General features: G+C 31.6%; 1 protein-coding gene and 1 pseudogene across 1 annotated transcript; one reads left to right on the plus strand and one right to left on the minus strand.

Annotated features, from left to right (window-relative positions):
* Positions 1-565: 565 nt before the first annotated feature.
* Positions 566-1,634, plus strand: LOC112745342 (probable carboxylesterase 1; annotated as a pseudogene).
* Positions 1,635-6,106: 4,472 nt separating this feature from the next.
* On the minus strand, positions 6,107-19,614 carry LOC140179353 (uncharacterized). The gene is made up of 2 exons (XM_072218159.1): positions 17,265-19,614; positions 6,107-6,409 (listed from the first exon to the last, which is right to left on the minus strand). Exon 1 carries the CDS (start codon positions 19,612-19,614, stop codon positions 18,619-18,621), a length of 996 nt encoding a protein of 331 aa, XP_072074260.1. The 3' UTR covers positions 6,107-6,409; positions 17,265-18,618.
* Between the last annotated feature and the right edge of the window lie 936 nt (positions 19,615-20,550).

The following is a 20,550-nucleotide window of genomic DNA, read 5'->3' on the forward strand; positions in this document are numbered from 1 at the left end:
TTCTTTGCGTTGGTTATATCAGCAATCTTCTCAAACATATCATCATCCAAGCCTTGATGAATGATAGTAAGTGCACATTGATCTTTCTTTCTTTTATTTTCTAATTCTTCCTTCTGAGCTTCTGTTAGCTTCTTCACATTTTCTGGTTCTACATAACCTTTTTCAATCATCTCCCACACTCTTTGAGCACCGAAAATTGCTTTCATTCGAGTTGTCCAGTTGTCATAGTTGAGCTTAAATAATTGTGAATATTGAAAAGATAAAGTAGTTGCTTTTGATGAAGACATTTTATAAGTGACTCTGATACCACTTTGTTGGAAAATAAAAGAACAAGGCACACACATTCACGAAAAATATAAAATGAAGAGAAATGTATGTATTGAATGTATTTGTGTGTTGTCTTTCTTGAAATAATTGTTACATATATATTTATATCTTTCTTTGACATCTAAATTTAATACATCCTAATAAACAAATGGTTTAAATTAAAATTAAATATAGATAATTTATTCAAAGTGTGGTTTCTATTCATTCTTGAATTCTAACCATCAAATTTAATTTTAACATGGAGGTCCTCTGTCCTCCACCAGCATTCGTTCCTCCCTTCGAACTCCACATCAAGGATGCTGAAATCACCACCACCAACCCGCCTCACCGCTCGCCTCTTCTTCCCAAAAAGCCACGAGAACAAAAAACTCCCCATCGTCCTCTACTTCAATGGGAGTGGCTTCTACTCCAGGTCCGCCCTCGGTCCAGAATATAGCAACCATCTTGCAGACATCGCCAATCAATCCAATGTCCTCGCTGTCTCTGTAGAGTACTCTAAGTTTCCGGCCCGACACCCACCTGCGTGCTACGAGGAGGCCTTGACCTCCCTCGATTGGATCGCATTGCACGCAAGCGGGCATGGGCCGGAGCCTTGGCTAAACAACCACGTCAACCTGCAGCGTGTTTTCGTCGCCAGAAACAGTGCCGGCACTAACATCACCCATTACGTGGTCAGCAAAGTGGGAAAACAGGACATCCGAAAGGTATAAATGTGGAGGGTGCGATTATGGTGCACCCTTTCTTTGGTGGATTAGGGGAAGATAGGCAGTGGCTGTATATGTGCAAGGATAATGAGCGGCCGGAGGATCCAAGGCTGAAACCGGCGGCGGAAGATTTAAATACTTTTGGGTGTAGGAGGGCTTTGGTGTGTGTGGCAGAGACTGATCCGTTGAGACCTGCTGGAGAGAACTTCTTTAGGGATCTGAAGAATAATAGTTGAGGTGGCGTGTTGAGCTGGAACTGAATAAGGGTATTGGACATTCCGATCAAGTTTATAAGCCATATGACGAAAACGTTCCTCTCGTCGTGCCAAGGATTGCTACTTTCATTAATGAACAATAAATATGTTATCTGTTCTGATCTGATCTTGACGTCAGAAATAATGAGCTTCTGTTGTTTTAGATATTGATGTTTATAAATTATAATAAGTGAGTGTAGGACTCACAAAAAATGCATATGTTAAAGACTCACAATCGCCGTACATGCATGCATGCCTCCTTATTAGTATTATTTACTGAAATGTATCCATATGTCCGAAAATTTATTAGCTATTTTTATATTAGAAGACAAGTTTTCTTTTTTCTTCACATTATATCTTTTAATTTGCATGATAGTACGACGATGGAGAGAATTTTAGATGAATAGAAGCTTAACAAATTTAGATATAATTAGTATTTTTACCTATAATTACACTACAGAAATATAAATCTTTTTAAACTATGTCGATTTTGTCCTGACATTATAAATTATAACTCAAAAGATTTATAGAATCAAACTACTTTTATAAAAAGATCGTAGGAACAAAAGTCCCCATAGGCTAAGAAGACCAAGATCTCCGTAAATAAAAAATCAAATAATAAAATTTTTAATTATTATTTTCATGTGAAATAATTTAATTTATTACTAATAATTAATTTTAATATTCGTTATCTAAAATTTAAAATAATTTAACTTGTATACTTTTTATTTGTTGTACAAATAGAAATAATCAATTTTTATGCCTGGTATTTAAAAATAATATTTTTTCTCTATGTATATAAAAATATAATTAGATATTAGCATGAAAAAAATTATATTGCTACTTATAAAATTAAGTCAAAATCAATCTTTTTAAAATAATTGAATATTGATTTTAACTTTTAATCATAACATTAGTATTCTCTCTAAATTATATTTAATAAATATTTAAAATAAGAAAAATAAAAATATAGATTAGAAAGATAAACAGTAAAAATTTAAAACTAAATTAAAAACTAAAAAAATATGTATATAATAATAATAATATTTTTTATTTGAATTATATTATTTTGTTAATTTTATTTTTTGTAGAATAAAAAATAAAAAAATAGAGAATGAGAGAAAAGAGAGAAAAAGATAAAAATGAATACTGAGAGAGGGAGTTTGTTAATTTTGAAAGAAAAAAATTTATTTTAATTATAATAAAAAATATCTAATGACACATTTTAATTTTTTAAATTATTAATATAAAATATAAATTACAAATTATATATAGAGTGGGAACTGAGAAGAGTAGAGAGAAATAGAAAATGAGAGAGAGATAGATGAGTGAATTTAATAAGGGAGTTTATTAATTTTAGAAGGAAATATTTTTTCTCAATTTGAATAAGAAAATGTCATGTGACATATTTGGTTATTAAATTAGATAATAATAGTATTTTTACCCGTAATTACATTACGAAAATATAAATCTTTTAAAACGATGTCGGTTTTGTCCTGATATTATAGATTATAGCACAAAAGATTTATAGAATCAAGCTACTTTTACAAAAAGATCATAGAGGACAAAAGTCTCCGTCGACTAAGAAGACCAGGATTTCTGTAGATAAAAAATCAAATAATAAGACTTTTAGTTATTATTTTCATGTGAAAGAGTTTGATTTATTCCTAATAATTAATTTTAGTATTCCTTATCTAAAATTTGAAACGATTTAACTTGTATACTTTTGATTAGGTGTTAAGTTTATTGCACAAATAGAAATAATTAATTTTTATGCTTATTATTTAAAAATAATTTTTTTCTCTCTGTGTATATAAAAATATAATTAGATATTAGTATGAAAAAATTATATTGATAATTATAAAATTAACTGAAAATTAATTTTTTTAAACGATAGAATCTTGATTTTAACTTTTAATCATAACATTAGTATTCTCTCTAAATTATATTTAATAAATATTTGAAAGAAGAAAAATAAAAATATAAATTAGAAAGATAAACAGTGAAATTTAAAACTAAAAAAAATATGTATATAATAATAATAATAATATTTTTATTTGAATTATATTATTTTATTAATTTTATTTTTTGTTGAACAAAAAGATAGAAAAAATAGAGAATGAGAGAAAAGAGAGAAAAAGATAAAGATGAAGACTGAGAGAGGGAGATTATTAATTTTGAAAGAAAAAAAATTATTTTAATTATAATAAAAAATATCTAATAACATAATTTGATTTGTCAAATTACTAATATAAAATATAAATTACAAATTATATATAGAGCGGAAAGAGTAGATAGAAATAGAAAAAAGGAGAGAGATAGATGAACGAATTTAAGAAGGGAGTTTATTAATTTTGGAAGGAAATTTTTTTTTCAATTTTTATAAAAGAATGTCATATGACACATTTGTTTATTAAATTAGATAATAATATATTAATATATCAAAATTATATATAGAGTGAGAAGGGTAGAGAGAAATAGAAAAGAGAGAGAGACAGGTAGATGAGAGAATTTAGGAAGAGAGTTTAGTAATTTTAAAAGAAAATATTTATTTTTCAAATTTAATAAGAGTGTCGTGTGACACATTTATAATATAATATAATATAATATAATATAATATAATTATATTTTAATTTTAATTTTAATATTTTAATTTTAATATAATTAAAGAATATCATGTTGCACATTTTGATTGTCAAATTTATAATTATTCATTGATAATGATAATGATATATAAAAGAGATAGAATGGTTGAAGGAATGAGAGGGATAGATAAAGAGAGAGGGAGGAGGAGAGAACTCTTTAATTTTGGAGAGAAATATTTGATTTCAATTACAATAAGGGAATGACATATGGCACATTTTAGTTGTAAAATTAGTAGGGATGAGGGAAGAACTATTTAATTTTAGAGGGAAAGATTTGATTTTAATTGTAATAAGACAGTGACATGTGGTACATTTTGGTTGTAAAATTAGTAGGAAAGATGATAGAATTCTTTAATTTTAGAGAAAAAATTTTGATTTTAATTACAATGAGAAAGTGACATGTGGCACATTTTAGTGTAAAATTATATATAATATATATATATATATATATAATAGATTTTAAACCTAAATTTTATAAGAAAAAATGCTAGAAGACCATCAAATTTTATTATTTTAGTTATTACTTAGTCATTAACTCAATTTTTTTAACCTAATTTTTTTAATTTAATAATCCAATAATATACTTTATCACATACTTTCAAATATTAATAATTAACTAATAACTAAAAAAATAAATTCTAATATTCTTTTAACATTTCTCTTTTAAAAAATCAAAATAAAGGTGAAATATTTTATTGCATTCTTGCATAAGATATAAGGATCGGAGATCTTCCATATCAATATTAATGTATCTAATGTTAAGAGACTAATCTTTTTTGTTTTTATTTCTTTAATTAATATTAATTATTTCTATTTTTAACAATAATGAAAAATATTAAAGACATAATACTTATTATTATTATTAATTAATTTTTTCTTTTATTTCAATAGTTTATAACAAAATTTAATAAAACAAGCTAAATTAGTAAGTGATGAGAAAAAATAAAATAAAACAAATTTAAAACAATTATAAGTAATCTATAAAGAATTTGATTATAATTGTTATAGTACATGAATTTTTATTGCGATTTTATCACATATTCAAATATTTTTATCAACTAAATTTAATTAAATTTGGTCAAATCTAACAAAAATCATTATGTGAATCACACACTTTTTTTTTACATTTCTTTTTCTTCGTATGTTTTTTTTTAATTATCGTTCTTTTATTCTGTTATATTTTTTATTTCTTCTCTTCTTTTTCCTCTTTTTCCTAGTGATTATTACAGTATTTTTTATTTTTTTGGAATTTTTTTTGTTTTTATTCTAAGAGGGTGAAAAAAATTATAAGAAGGTAAAACAAAAATAAAAGATGAAAAAAAAAGATGATGATAATGATGAAAAATAAGAAAAAAGAAAATTTTGAATCGTACAGAATTTATCAGAAAAATAGCATTAAATTTTTTTAACGTGATACATGAAGTTTTTTAATTTTGACAACAAAATTTCATAATTGTGACATGATGATGATGATGAGTTTTGAACTGTGCAAAATTTATTAGAAATAGTATCAAAATTTTTTAACTTTGACATAGAAAGTTTCTTAATGATAAATAAGAATAATGATGAGAAAGATGATGATGATGATGATGATAAAAAGAGGAGGGAGAAGAATTTTGAATTATGTTGAATTTATAAAAAAGCTGCCAAAATTTTTTAATCGTGACATAAGAAATTTTTTAATTTTTATATCAAAATTTTTTACTCATGAGACAGAAAATTTTTTAACCAATTTTTATTATCATTGAATTGATTGAGGGGTATTGAACTCACATATAAAGATCTAATTATTTATGTGTCATTTGTAATAAATTGATGTAGCTTTTAGTTATAAAATGCATTTGAATATATTTTGTTTGTTAAATGAGTTAAAATTTTAGATTTGTGATTCTTAAAAATTTCTTGTGTCATTTATTAAAAGTTTCTTGTGCTATTAACAAAAAAATTTTGTATTATTTTTGTTATATTAATTGGAATACTAAACTAAGAAGAAGAAGATGATGATAATAATGATGATGATAATTATAATACTTTACCACACAAAGTTATACGCTATAGTTTTAAATCAAAGGTGTTGAGGTATTACGATACTTAAAAAGAGAGATACATACATAATAATATAACTAGGAACCTATAAAAAAAAAGTAAGCATTGATAGCCGTCAATCACACATGAATGTTTTAACGTAATAAACGTCGTATACAAAAGTAGAACATATAAATAAGTTCAAGTGAAGGTACATAATAGTCACTAGTCTCGACCCGCGAAAAAGATCGGTTAGAATATTATAACATAAGAGAATCTACAAAATAGACAACATATCTCTCTAACAAAAGCCTTTAAGAGGAAATTCAAGTTATACAACACTACATTTTTAAAAAGAGAAAGAACTTTATAATCAAAATACATATCAAAAGAATCATCTTCGCTTCATCATAAGAAATCTCGCACTCTTAGCAAGGTGTGTTGTGTCCTACATCTGAAAAATATAATAACAACAACGAATAAGAACTTAAAATTTTTTAGTAGAAAAACAATTTCAAACAAAAACTACATAAAAAAATATGAACTATCTAGACAATTCTAATTTCTAACTTTACCTTAACTAATTCATACAGAGTTAATTTTTCTAAGTTAATTAAATATATTTTAAACTACCAAGTAATGATAATAATGATGGTGATCATGATGTTATGATATTGATGATTATAAAGATAGAGAAGACGGAGAAAAAAGGACAAGAACTCAAAACATAAAATTAATTTGATTAATAAAAAATGTTAGTAATTTTTTGAACATGTCAATCATTCTCATAAAATTATATATTTTTTAAAAATTTATCTGAATAATAATTTTTAGTTAAATAAAAAAGCTGAAAAAGTTTTCATACATATTCTTTGCCCAATTAAAAATTTATTTTGCACCAAAATTAATTTAAAAAATATTCTAAATTTTTAAAGACACCCATCATCTCTTGAAATTATATTTTATTAAAAATTCAAATAAAAAATAATTTTCATTAAAACAACAATTAAAAATATTTCTAACACTTTCCTATCACCAAATTAAATTAATATTTTATTCTAAAATAAATATAAAAAATATTTTTAGATTAAAGAAAAATAATAAAAAAATTTTATCACACCCATCACTTTCTTAAAATTATACTTTGACCAAAATACATAAAAAATATTTGTTTTTGATAAAGCAATAAAATACACTATTTCTAACTTATTTAAAAAAAATTTTTGCATGAAAATCGATATAAAAAAATATTTTGTATGAAACTCAATATAAAAAAATATTTTCTGTCAACGAAAAATATTACAAATTTTTAAAAGACACCCATACTCTCCTAAAATCATGTTTTCTCTAAAATTCCGGAAAAATTAAAAATGAAACTTATTAAACCAAAAGTTAAAAAATTTCTAATCCATTTGCTTCACAAGATTAAAATAATATTTTATACCAAAATAAATAAAATAATTATTTTTTAGTTAAAAAATATATAAATTTTAAATCACACCTGTCAAACTTCTAAAATTATATTTTGACAAAAAGTTATATGAAGCTGAAATTTTTTTTAACGCTTTTCTCTCATTAAGCTAATTTAATATTTCACACCAAAATCAATACAAAAAATAATTTTTGATTAATGAAAAATGTTATCAATTTATTGAGCATATCAATCACTATCATTAAATTATATATTTTTCAAAATTCATATTAATAATAATTTTTATTAAAGAAAAAACATTAAAAAAGTTATCACGCACATCTTTCACCCGATTCAAATTTTATTCTACTCTAAAATTAATTAAAAAAATATTCTAAATTTCTAAAAGATATCCAGCATCTCTTGAAATTATATTTTATAAAAAATTCAGATAAAAAATAATTTTATTAAAGCTACAATAAAAATATTTCTAACACATTCATATCACCAATTTAAATTAATATTTTACTGTGAAATTAATATAAAAATAATGTTTGATTAAAAAATTGTTTAAAATTTCTTATCACACTCATAACTCTCTTAAAATTATACTTTGACCAAAATTTATAAAAGATAATATTTTTAAAAAAAATCAAACAATAAAATATCTCTAACCCATCCAAATGACCCATTTAAAACAATATTTTGTACAAAAATTAATATAAAATAAACTATTATCTGTAAAAGAAAAATGTTACAAATTTCTAAAAAACATCCATCAATCTTCTCCAATTATATTTTGTCCAAAATTTAGAATAAAAATTAATTTTATTAGATCAAAAATTCAAAAATTTCTAACCCATTTCATTTGTACGATTAAATTAATATTTTGGAGCAAAATAAATAAAAAAGATTTTTTGGTCAAAACAAAAATCATAAATGTATAAATCACACCCGTCACTCTTCTAAAAATATATTTTGGCAAAAAATTATATAAAAAGTTATGATGCATATTCTTCGCCCAATTAAAGTTTTGTTTTGCACCAAAATTAATTTAAAAGATATTCTAAATTTCTAAAGATACCCGTCGAAATTATATTTTATTTAAAATTCAAATAAAAAATAACTTTTATTAAAACAATAATTAAAATATTTCTGACACTTTCCTATCACTAGGTTAAATTAATATTTATTCCAAAATAAATATAAAAAATATTTATAAATTAAAAAAATGATAAAAAAATTTTATCACATTCATCACTCTCTTAAATTATACTTTGATCAAAATTCATAAAAAATTTGTTTCTGATAAGGAAAAAAATCCACTATTTCTAATCCATATATGAAACCCATTTAAAATAATATTTTGCATGAAAATTAATATAAAAAATTATTTTGCATGAAAATCAATATAAAGAAATATTTTCTGTCAACGAAAAATATTACAAATGTCTAAAAGATACCCATCCCTCTCCTAAAATTATGTTTTCTCCAAAATTCTGGAAAAAAATGAAACTTATTAAAACAAAAATTAAAAAATTTCTAATCCATTTACTTCACAAGATTAAAATAATATTTTATACATAAATAAATTAAAAATTATTTTTTGGTTAAAGAAACAATTATAAATTTCTAAATCACACCTATCACACCTCTAAAGTTATATTTTGACAAAAAATCATATAAAAAATTTTCACTAAAGCTGAAAAAAAATTAACTGTTTTCTCTCATTAAGTTAATTTAATATTTTACACCAAAATGATACAAAATATACTTTTTGATTAATGAAAATGTTATTAATTTCTAGAACATGGCAATCATTATCATTAAATCATATATTTTTTGAAAATTCAAATTAATAATATTTTTTATTAAAGAAAAATTAAAAAAGTTCCCACGCATATCTTTCACTCGATAAAAATTGTATTCTGCTCCAAAATTAATTAAAAAACTATTCTAAATTTCTAAAAGATGTTCATCGTCTCTTGAAATTATATTTTATCAAAAATTCAGATAAAAAATAAATTTTATTAAAGCAACAATAAAAGTTTTTTTAACACATTCATATCACCCTATTTCAATTAATATATTATGAAATTAATATAAAAAAATGTTAGATTAAATAAAATTGTTTAAAATTTCTTATCACACTCATAACTCGCTTGAATTATACTTTAACCAAAATTCATAAAATATAATATTTTTTAATAAATCAAACAATAAAATATTTTTAACCTATTCATATGACCCATTTAAAATAATATTTTGTACAAAAGTTAACATAAAAAGTATTGTCTGAACAAAAATGTTATAACCGTTTAATAAGTTATAACCGTTTAATAAGTTACAACTTTTGAATAAGTTATAATTCTATAAAGAGATGTAATTTTTTAAATATAACTTTTCACATATTTTAAAAATGAAAAAGTTTAGAAGGCTAACATTTTTATTAAAATTTGGCCAACACTTAACCATAAAGAGAAAAGTGAATAATTATATATTATTAGATGAAATTTCACACCATTAAAAATACTAATGATGACTAATTGATGATTACAAATTACAAAACTTGCTGATTCCCTAGCATTTCTCTTTAAAAATATATCTCACATACTCTTCTTCAATTATATTTCATTCAAAATTTTTAAATAAAAATTAATTTTTTTAGAACAAAAATTCAAAAATTTTTAACCCATTTTCTTTACAGGATTAAAACAATACTTTGGACCAAAATAAATGAAAAAAAATTGTTAAAGCAAAAAAATTATAAATTTATAAATCACACCCATCACTCTTCTAAAATTATATTTTGACAAAAAGTTATATAAATTTTTTTTGCTAAAGCAAAATTAAAAAATTTCTAACCCTTTCCTCTCAGCACCAAGCAAATTTAATATTTTACACTAAAATTAAAATAAAAAATAACTTTTGATTAATGAAAAATGTTATTAATTTCTTAAACATGTCGATCACTCTTATGAAATTATATATTTTTTAAAAATTAATTTAAATAAGAATTTTTAATTAAAAAATTAAAAAAATCCTCACGCACATCCTTCCCCGATTAAAATTTTATTCTACTCTAAAGTTAATTAAAGAAATATTTTAAATTTTTAAAAAATATTCATCATCACTTGAAATTATATTTTATCGAAAGATATCTTTCACTACCGTTATTTCTTGACCTGATGTTCTTGTAAAGATGATAATGCAAAAAATGGGTGTGAAATTTCTGGTGCTTGTCTTACTATTTTAATTCTACGGATTATTTTTCTTTCTTGAACTTTGATCAATAAACTAAAAAATACTTCTGCACAAATCTTTCTTGAACTTTAATCAATAAACTAAAAAAATACTTCTGCACAAAAGATGAAAAGGTAAGGGGATCCCCCATTGCCTAATCCCTCTCCTGGTATTAAGGCCAGTTTGGATAAATAACTTAATTAAACTATTTTTGAAGAAATAGCTTAAATAATAAATGTTTATATTAAAAGTAACTTATAAATAAGTTATTTTGTTTTTTATTTTTTAGTTCTAAAAGTATTTATTTTAAGAGAAAAGTGATAAAAAGCTTTTTATTACGAGAGAAGTCTTTTTTTTTTTACTTCTCTTTAAGCACTAAAATAATTTTTTAAAAAATTACAATTTTGTTTTAAAAATTGTACCAGACATTAATACTATACATTTTTATAAGTTAAAAGTTAAAAAAAGCCACTTATAAACCTATCTAAATGGGTCCTAAATGTCTTGGAGGGTGCACCATTAATTAGAATTGCAAAGGATACTGAACTTATACATCTGCCAAAGAGTTCAATCCATTTGTTAAGGAAGCTCATGACTTTTAGAACCTCTAGAAGAAATTGTCATTCAATCCAATCTTGGAAATGAAAACTCTCGATTGTTAAAAAAAATTGAGGGTATAAAGGGTAATTTCTAATCTTTTATTGTTCTCTTTTTCATATTTATTTTTTGTATTTCTTACAAAATTAACGGTAAAAAATCACTCTTTACTCTCTTAATTATTAAAAAGAATTGAAAAGATCCATTCCCATCCAATCCTTTATAGGCTTAGCCATGTCTAGCTTCAGCCCCATGTAGCCTTTTGTTCCCTCTTTCCTCTTCCTCATAAAATGAAAGATATCAAAAGCTATCAAAGCATTGTCAGTTACTCATAGTATTTTACAATGGTTCCTTCGATTTTCTCGTCTTCTTCGTAGAGATTCCTTTCGTCATCAGTGATTCTTTTAATCTTATTCCTTCTTCTTCGTTGATATGCCGTCTGATGAAAAAATCGAGTATTCTTGTCCCCCACTTTCAACAAGTTCACACGAGATCTTTGGGTCCATTTAATCTCTTCTTGATAGAAGAGTTCGTCTAAGTCTGCCTGTGCCGTTTTCAAATTCAGAATTGTTTATGTAAGTTGTCGTATGAATTCTTATTTTTCCTTTATTTATTTCGGAAGCTCCCCAAATTTCTCTTTCCTCCATTCTTGCAATGCTTTACTGCACTTTCCTAGTTTCTCTTCAATCTGATCATAGTTCACTGCCCAACTTCTTTTGATAATTTATTTGCATTCAGAGTCTCTAAGACACATTTCTTTAAATCTGAAAATATATGGCCTCTTCTTCCTTTTTAAACTCTCCCCATGAACATCGATTAGGATTGGACAATGGTCTGATCTGTATCTTTGAAGATGCTTTACCACTGCTTTATCTAGCCTTTCTTGAATATTTGCTTTCCCAACCTGATTGTTAGACCAAGTGTTAGCATATCCTCCGAGTTTCTTTTTTTGCTCCAAAACTTGATTAAAATCTCCACACACTAACCACGACATGTTTTTGGTTTGTCCCAAGGAGTTTAGGAGATCCCATTCCATTATCTTTGTTTATTCGTTGCCTTTGGATTACTATAAAAACAGTTGATTCTCCATGCTTGCCCTCTTCATTTTCTTGAATAATCATGTCCACATGGTTCCTTGACATGGATGTTATCTCTACGTCCAATGTGCTGTCCCACAAAACTGCTAATCCTCCTGACTGTTGCTTTCCTTCTCCATCACAATCGGTTCCCATAACATTAACTAATCCTCCTCTGTTTTTCAGCCTATTTATCTCCTTGTTTTCATGAGGAACACAAGGTTGGGATCTTGTTGCTTCAAGAGCTTGTTAAGAGCTCTAACTGCCCATGAATTTTCAAGTCTATGGCAGTTTCAACTTAGGAGTCTCATGATCCCTGGTAGGGCTGCTTTGCAACCTCTGCCAAGTGTTCCTCCGTTTCATAATGTTGCCTCTTGGTGGGTATTTCCTCCTGATCAATCTCTATTTTTATGGTTTCACCATTCTTCCTCTTCCCCAGCTCCATCTCCTTCTTTTCCTTTCATCTCTGGTATTGACCAGAACCTCTCGTGCCATCCTTTTCGATTTCTTGTTCTAAGTTTCATGTTTTGTTTCTTGTTGTTGGTGTTCGTGCAAGGTCACTCTTCTCCGAACTATACTCCAAACTTCGGGGAGAGACTGATGAGATGCGTCCGGAATGTGGGATGCCTTGCTTGAACACGACTCGAGCGGGGTACCTGCAAAAAGGACTCCGACGTTCAAGTTAGTGAAAGGTATTTTTTCAAGATGAATACAAAGATTACTTATGAGTGTATGTGTCTGTGCTTTTTTCGATGCCTCCCTTACTTAGTGGCCCTCAGTCTTATAGACTTCATTGTTGAGTTTAATTGCGGGTCTGTTGTAGTGAATCTCGGGCTTAGCCGAGATTATTGGGTGGTTCCGGTCATAGTGCGGTTTCCATGCTTATCTTATTGTGAACGTTGCAGTTGTGGCTGAGATATGGGTCGTTGGTTCCGATTTTATAGGATGTGGTACATAGCCCCCAAGCTTGACTTGCTTGGGTGTTAAGTAGCAAGTTGAGCTTTTAGTACGACCTATATCTCGGCTTGCCCTGGATGAGAGAGCCCTCAAGCTCAACGCTGCATTTTACTTGGCTTTTTGGTTTCGAAAAGCACGTTTCTTTAGAAATTGAATTAACGATTGAATATTGGTTTTGGAAAGTTATTCTCCCCTGTTTTTAGGAGAACGTGCTGCAATTACTTCTCTTAAAGACTTCACTTGGACCGTTTATGACTCCCATTTTCTTAGCGATTTGTCTCCTGGTCTTCCAATTTCGCTAGTGGGCTGTAATAGATTTTTGGTTCCCTTGGAAATCTTCAAAAAAAAAATCGTTCCTTTTTACTTTGTTCCTGAAAAATGACCTCCAAATGTTAGCTTTTTTATCTCTTCCTTCTTCTCTCTTATTCTCCTGTATTTGTCAGATAGTTTTTCTGGAAATAGAGAAGGAAAAATTAAAGGAGAAACAAAAAGTTGTTGAAGTTAATAGGGATGATTTGTATCGTTGGGTCGATGATGACGTTAAGACTCGTGCTTCTTCGTATCGTTCTACTGAGTCTCTTTGAGAGCTTCGTTCCATGAAATTAACTAAGGATTGTTCTGATATCGCCGTCGAACTTCTTCCTTGTTCGTCTGAGGATAGGGTTTGCGAACATAGGGGCGACTGGAGTATTTCTATATGTGTACCCCTTGCTTTTCTGAATTGCATGTTAGGTTTCCGTTTTCCTCCTTTGAGTGTGACGTACTGACTCAATTAAATTGTGCCCCTTCCCAACTGCATCCCAATTCCTGGGCGTTTTTGAAGGCCTTCCCATGTCTGATGTCTTTTCTGGAGTATTCTCCTACTCTTGGGGTTTTCTTTTCTTTGTTCCAGTCTAAAGGTGTTCGTAGGGGCTTGTGGATATTTTTGAGTAACTTTCCCGGTCGTTCCATTTTTCTTCTATATAAGTCTTCTTTTAATAATTTTAAATCTTTGTTTGTCAAGGTCCGTTCTAAGGAGACTGAATATCCTTTTTATCTTGATGATGAGCTGTTTGAGAAGTTTCCGCTTTACTGGTGTTCGGAGCCTATGCAGATCCTCGAGGCTTATAGGTCTGAGGAAGAGGATTTAGTTATTGATTTTTTAGTGAATAATTTTGCTGCTGGCAAATGTCTTTCGATTTTCGAGATGTTGCGTCTTGAGAATGAAAATAATAGGGAGGGGTTGAGGACTTACATAGGTAATATACTTTTGTATTTTTATTGCGAATGTGTTGTTGATTATTGACTTGATGTGTTTATCTGTAGGTGGTCGGGTTCCTCACCTTACCTCGTCCAGACTTCAATCTTTCCTCGATAAGAAGAAAGAGAAAGTTTCTATTCCGAAGATCGATGAAGATATTGCCTTTTCAACTGCGAGGCCTGTTTCATCAAAAAGGAAAAGGGAGGAGTCTGAGACTTCTGTAGAAGTGTTGTCTGAGGGAGGTAATGCTACTACCGAGGATCCATCTTTGGCTTTTGATTGTCAACGTAAGCTCCACGGCTTCGTTCCCAGGGTGAGCCCCCATTCCTTGTGGAGTGACCAGTACCCGTTTGCCGAGCTTTCCGATAGAGCTTCTCAGTATCCGGGAGATATGGTACTTACTCGTCGCGCTGGGTTGGAATCTCTAGGGAAATATGTTCAAGTAATATTCTCTTCTATCTCATTTTTTTGTTGTTATTATTTTTTTTGGAGTTTTTCCTGTCAGGTTATTGCTGCTCGTATGTTGTGTGTTGGTCGTACTACTGAACTGCTCGGGGCCGAGCAGGTTGATGTTGAGAAGTTCGCTGCATTGGAGCGTGCAGTTAAGGAAAAAGATAAAGTTATCATTGATATAACTGCCAAGATGAAAGAGAAAGAGGAAGCTGCTAATGACGTTGTTGCGAAGTTGGAAGAAAAAGAAAAAGAAGTTACTCGTCTCCAGGATCAAATCAGATCTTTTCAGGCCGAGATAAGAGATAATGATAAGACAAAGGGGGAGATGACCGCCCGCAATCACAAACTTGAAGATCAAGGTATTGAAATGTTTACGTCAGGGTTTGATCGGGCGGTTTCCCAGATTTCGTTGTTTGCTCCTGAGTTTGATGTCTGTCGCCTTGATGTGACGAAAATTGTTGTTGGTGAAAAGCTTGTTCAGGATGAGGCCGGCGAGAATCATGACGAGAACGTCTCGCCTCCTGTGTGAATATTTGAATTAAAAAGTAGATGGGCCTTGTATTTTGTGTTTTTTGAACAGTGATGTTGGTTTTTGTCTCCAACTGTATTGACTGTTTGTTCTGAGTTTATGTCTCGGTTGTATTTTGGTATGATGTTTTATGATTGCGACTTTGATGTTTGCTGATTTATGGTTTCTGAATGAATAGTATAATGAATGTATGTCATTTGAAATTGTTTCTCATGTTTGAGGTTTGTGGGATGGTCGGCCTCGTTAAAACCTACCCGAGTAAACCCTCCTTAGGGAAAAACCTCGTGGTTAGGAAAAAGAGTACCTGGCCATCCTACTTATTACATAGAATTGATCAGCTATAGTAGTATTTGAGCGAAGAGATGTTCCATGTGTTTGGTAAGGCTGTTCCATTCAATGTTTCTAAGCGATAGACTCCTTTGCCGACTACTTTAATGATCCGGAAAGGGCCTTCCCATGATGCCGCTAGTTTTCCATGACCTGGCGGTTTTCGGATATCTTCTAGTTGCCTAAACACTAAATCTCCTTCTTTGAATGTTCTTCGCCTGACTTTCTTGTCGTATTGTCGCTTCATTGCTGATTGCACTGATCTTCGCCTTAGCTCGGTTAGATTGCGTTCTTCATCGATGACATCAAGTTCGGCGAGCCGAGCTTGCCTGTTGGTGTCCTCATTGAACTGTTCTGTCCGGGTTGAGCCACAACCAAGTTCTAAAGGGATCATGCATTCGGCTCCATATACTAAACGGAAAGGGCTCTCCTTCATTGTGGATTGTGGAGTTGTGTTATAACTCCACAATATTTCTGGTATGAGCTCGGCCCAACGTCCTTTTGTGTCGGTCAGTTTCTTCTTAAGAGCCTGCAAAATCACTATTAGCGGCTTCTGCAAGCCCGTTAGTTTGTGGGTGTTCGACAGAGGAGAAATGATGTCTGATGTTCATGTTAGTTAGGAAATTAGTGATTTTCTTGTCACTAAACTACCTACCGTTATCGGAGACAATTTCCCTTGGCAAACCATATCTACAAATGATAAATTTCCAAATAAACTTTTGTACCTTGTCCGAGGTTATTTTTGCGAGCGGCTGTGCTTCTATCCACTTTGTGAAATAATCAATGGCCACCAAAAGGAATTTTACCTGTCCTGGTGATATTGGAAGTGGTCCAAGTATATCCATGCCCCATCTATGAAAGGGCCAGCTGGCATCGTCATGTGTAACGTCTCGGCAGGGCTATGTATTAGTGGGGAACACTTTTGACATGACTCACATTTTCGAAGTTTGTCTGTACAGTCCGACCTTAGGGTCGGCCAGAAATAACCTGCGCGCAAGATTTTTGATGCTAAGCTTCTGCCTCCGATATGATGTCCGCAGATGCCTTCGTGTACTTCATTTATTGCTATTATTGTGTCTTCTCCTGCTATGCATTTGAGCAGAGGTCGAGAGAATCCACGCTTGTATAGTACGTCCCCAACTAAGGTAAAATACGCCACCTTTCTCTTGAAAGATCTCGGATCACCCTCCGGTAATGCTCCCGTCTTCAGGTAATGTATTATGGGAGTTCGCCAATCTTCTCCCTATGATATGTTTAAAGCATACTGCATATCTAGGCTAGGTTTTGTTAGTGTGAGATGTACCAAATTTTCTGATTGTTGACTTTCTCTATAGGTTGCTAGCTTTGATAGTATATCTGTCCTACTATTTAGTTCTCGTGGTATATGTGTTATCTCGGATTTTTGAAAACCTTTTATCATATTCTGTACACTATGTAAGTATTTTTCTAAAAGAGGGTCTTTAGTTTGAAAGTTACCTGTTACCTGCTGTACCACGAGTAAGGAGTCGCAGTATACCTGCAAATTCCGCACTTGGATTTCTTTTGCTAGTTTTAACCCTGCCAGTAGCGCTTCATACTCGGCTTGGTTATTCGTTGTTTGGAACGTGAATTTGATTGATTGTTCAGCATGTACGCCTTTGTTGTCTCGTAGTAGTATACCTGCTCCACATCCATTGTCATTGGATGCCCCATCGACGTACAATTCCCATGACTCTTGTTCTTCTATTATACTCGTGAACTCTGATATGAACTCGGCTAGAACCTGGGCCTTGGGTGATCCCCTGGACTGGTATGTGATGTCGAATTCTGAGAGCTCGACCGACCATTTTGTGAGTCTTCCCGCTAGGTCGGGTTTAGCCAGGATTTGCCGTAATAGTTGGTTTGTCTAGACAATAATTCGGTATCCTTGGAAATAGTGACGTAGCCTCCGAGCTGTAATGATAAGTCCAAATGCAAGTTTTTCTATCGTTGGGTACCTTGTTTCAGCACCCTGCAAAACTTTGGTCACGAAATGTACTGGGTGTTGCTCCTTGCCGTGTTCTGTTACAAGGACCGAACTTATTGTGTTAGTTGAAACTGAAAGGAAGACATGTAACAGTTTACCTTGCTCTGGCTTTTTTAGTGTAGGTGGTGATCCTAAGGTATGCTTGAATTTCATGAAAGCTTCTTCACATTCTTCTGTCCAATTCAACTGGTCCGACTTCTTTAGTGTGTTGAAGAAGTGGTATGATTTTTCTGCCGCTGCTGGCAAGAATCTGGAAAGAGCCGCCAACCGACCTGTAAGTTGTTGGACTTCTTTCTTGTTCCTAGGAGATTGCATGTTGATCACTGCATTGCATTTGTCGGGATTTGCTTCTATCCCTCTGTGGGTTAGTAGGAAACCAAGGAATTTTCCGCCCTGCACACCAAACGCACATTTTTCTGGGTTTAGTCTCATGTTGTGCTTTCTGAGCTGCCCGAATATTTCATCCAAGTCTTTTTTATGTTGTTCTTCCGAAGTTGATTTCACCACCATGTTGTCTACATATATCTCGATGTTTCTGCCGATCTGATTCTTGAAGACCTTGTCCATTAACCGTTGATAGGTTGCTCCTACGTTCTTTAGTCCAAAGGACATGACTTTGTAGCAAAAGCTTCCTTGGTCGGTGACAAATGCTGTTTTTTCTGCATCTTCTGGGTGCATGAGGATTTGATTATAGCCTGAATAGGCATCTATGAAGCTGAGTATCGGGTAGCCTGACATGTCATCCACCAATCTGTCTATGTTAGGAAGCGGATACCCATCTTTGGGGCATGCCTTATTTAAGTCAGTGAAATCTACACACATTCGCTATTTTCCTGAGTTTTTCCTGACCATCACGTCATTAGCCAACCATGTTGAAAATCGGATTTCCCGAATGAACCCTGCTTTTAAGAGCTTTTTGGTTTCTGCTTCTGCTGCCCTTCGTCGCTCATCGCCGAGATTCCTTTTCTTTTGTCGTATGGATTGGGCGTTGGGGTGGACCGCCAACTTGTGGCAGATAAAGTTGGGATCAATGCCGGGCATATCCGCCGGTGTCCATGCAAATAGATCGGCGTTTGTTTTTAGTAATGCCATTAGGTCGGTCTTTTGTCCTGCGATAAATGCGGATCCAACATTAGTAAATTGCTCATCTTGATTTAATATTACCTTTTCAAGATCGTCTGTTGGTGTGGGGCGGTGATTGTCACTTCGGGGGTCAAGTTCGGTCAAAGTTGGTATGTTTGCCGAATTATACACCGTATGGACCCGAGGTGTCTCCTTCTTGACGGCCTTGAGGCTGGCGTTGTAGCATTGTCGGGCTTCTTTGTGGTCGGCATGTATTGTCCCCACTTCGCCGTCCTGCAAAGGGAATTTTACACAAAGATGTACAGTTGAGACAATGGCTCCCAAAGCGTTTAACGGCGGGCGCCCTAAGATAATGTTATACGGGCTAGGGCAATCGACCACCAAAAACTGAATATCTAGTGTTTTGTTATTTGGTGGTTCTCCGATTGTTGTCCTCAACCAAATATATCCTAATACCGATACCTTTTCTCCGGAGAATCCTACCAATTCTCCGGGTGATGGCTGTAGTGCTTTATCGCTAAAGTTCATCTTTTTGAAGGTTGAGTAGAACAAGACATCGACACTACTTCCTGGGTCGAGTAGGACCTTCTTTACTGTTAATTCTCCCATGTAAAGCGAGATGACAACCGGATCATCTAAGTTCGGACAGCTTGTTTTGAAATCGGCCACGCTGAAGTTGATGTGAGAGTTCGGTATTGACGTTTGTCTTTCTGGCCGGGAACCTTCCATTGTCAGCATGGTTCTGTAATTCCTTTTCCGAGCCGAGGTTGTAGTCCCTCCGCCTGCAAAACCACCTGAAATGTAGTTGATAATTCCCTTGGATGGGGGGGGTTTCGACCTGTTTTTGCCTGCTTTCTCTTTTTGATTCTCGCTACCTAAGGGCCGAAATGTACTTGTCTAGGAGTCCTTGTCTTGCCAATCTTTCCAGCATATCCTTTGCCATTACGCATTCATCCGTTGTATGCCCGAACTTCTGGTGGAGTGCACAATGTTTATTTTTGTCTACTGGTCTTGGTATGTCCCTGCCCTGGCTGGCGGTCTGATGAGTTTATTGTGCAGGATCTCCTTGATTATGTCCTCCCGCTTCGTGTTGAATTTTGTGTATGAATCGAACTTAGGTGCTAGTTTAATTGGCTTTCTTATGTCTCAGCCGGTAGACCTTTGCGGTCTTTCTTCTTCTTTTTTCGTTGGCTTTTCGTTTCTCGAGCCTCCCTGAGTTTTTCAATTTCGATCTGGCCCTGCGCTCTTTCTCGGAATTCTTCGAGCGTTTTCGGTTTTGTCACCGCAATCGCTTCCTGGAACTTACCTGGTCGGAGGCCGCTTTTGATTGCATGCAATTGTACTTCGGGATTAAGATCAGGTATTTGCATGGCTGCTTCTGTGAACCGCGTCATGTATTCTCAAGCTCTCTTGCTGTCCCTGCTTAATTGTGCTTAGGTAATCTGAATCTCGTACATAGATCTTTGATGCTGCAAAATGGTTTACAAATAGTTTAGTGAACTCATCGAAACTAGATATTGATCCTGCGGGCAGGTTAGAAAACCATAATAAAGCAGCTCCGTCCAAAAAGGTCGGAAAGGATCTACACAGGATGGGATCGGAATCGCTATTAAGGAACATCATTGATTCAAACTTCGTGACGTGAATTTTGGGATCTCCAATCCCCTTGTAAGG

The sequence above is a fragment of the Arachis hypogaea genome, chromosome 2 (assembly GCF_003086295.3).
Source record: "Arachis hypogaea cultivar Tifrunner chromosome 2, arahy.Tifrunner.gnm2.J5K5, whole genome shotgun sequence".
Classification (NCBI taxonomy): Eukaryota; Viridiplantae; Streptophyta; class Magnoliopsida; order Fabales; family Fabaceae; genus Arachis; species Arachis hypogaea.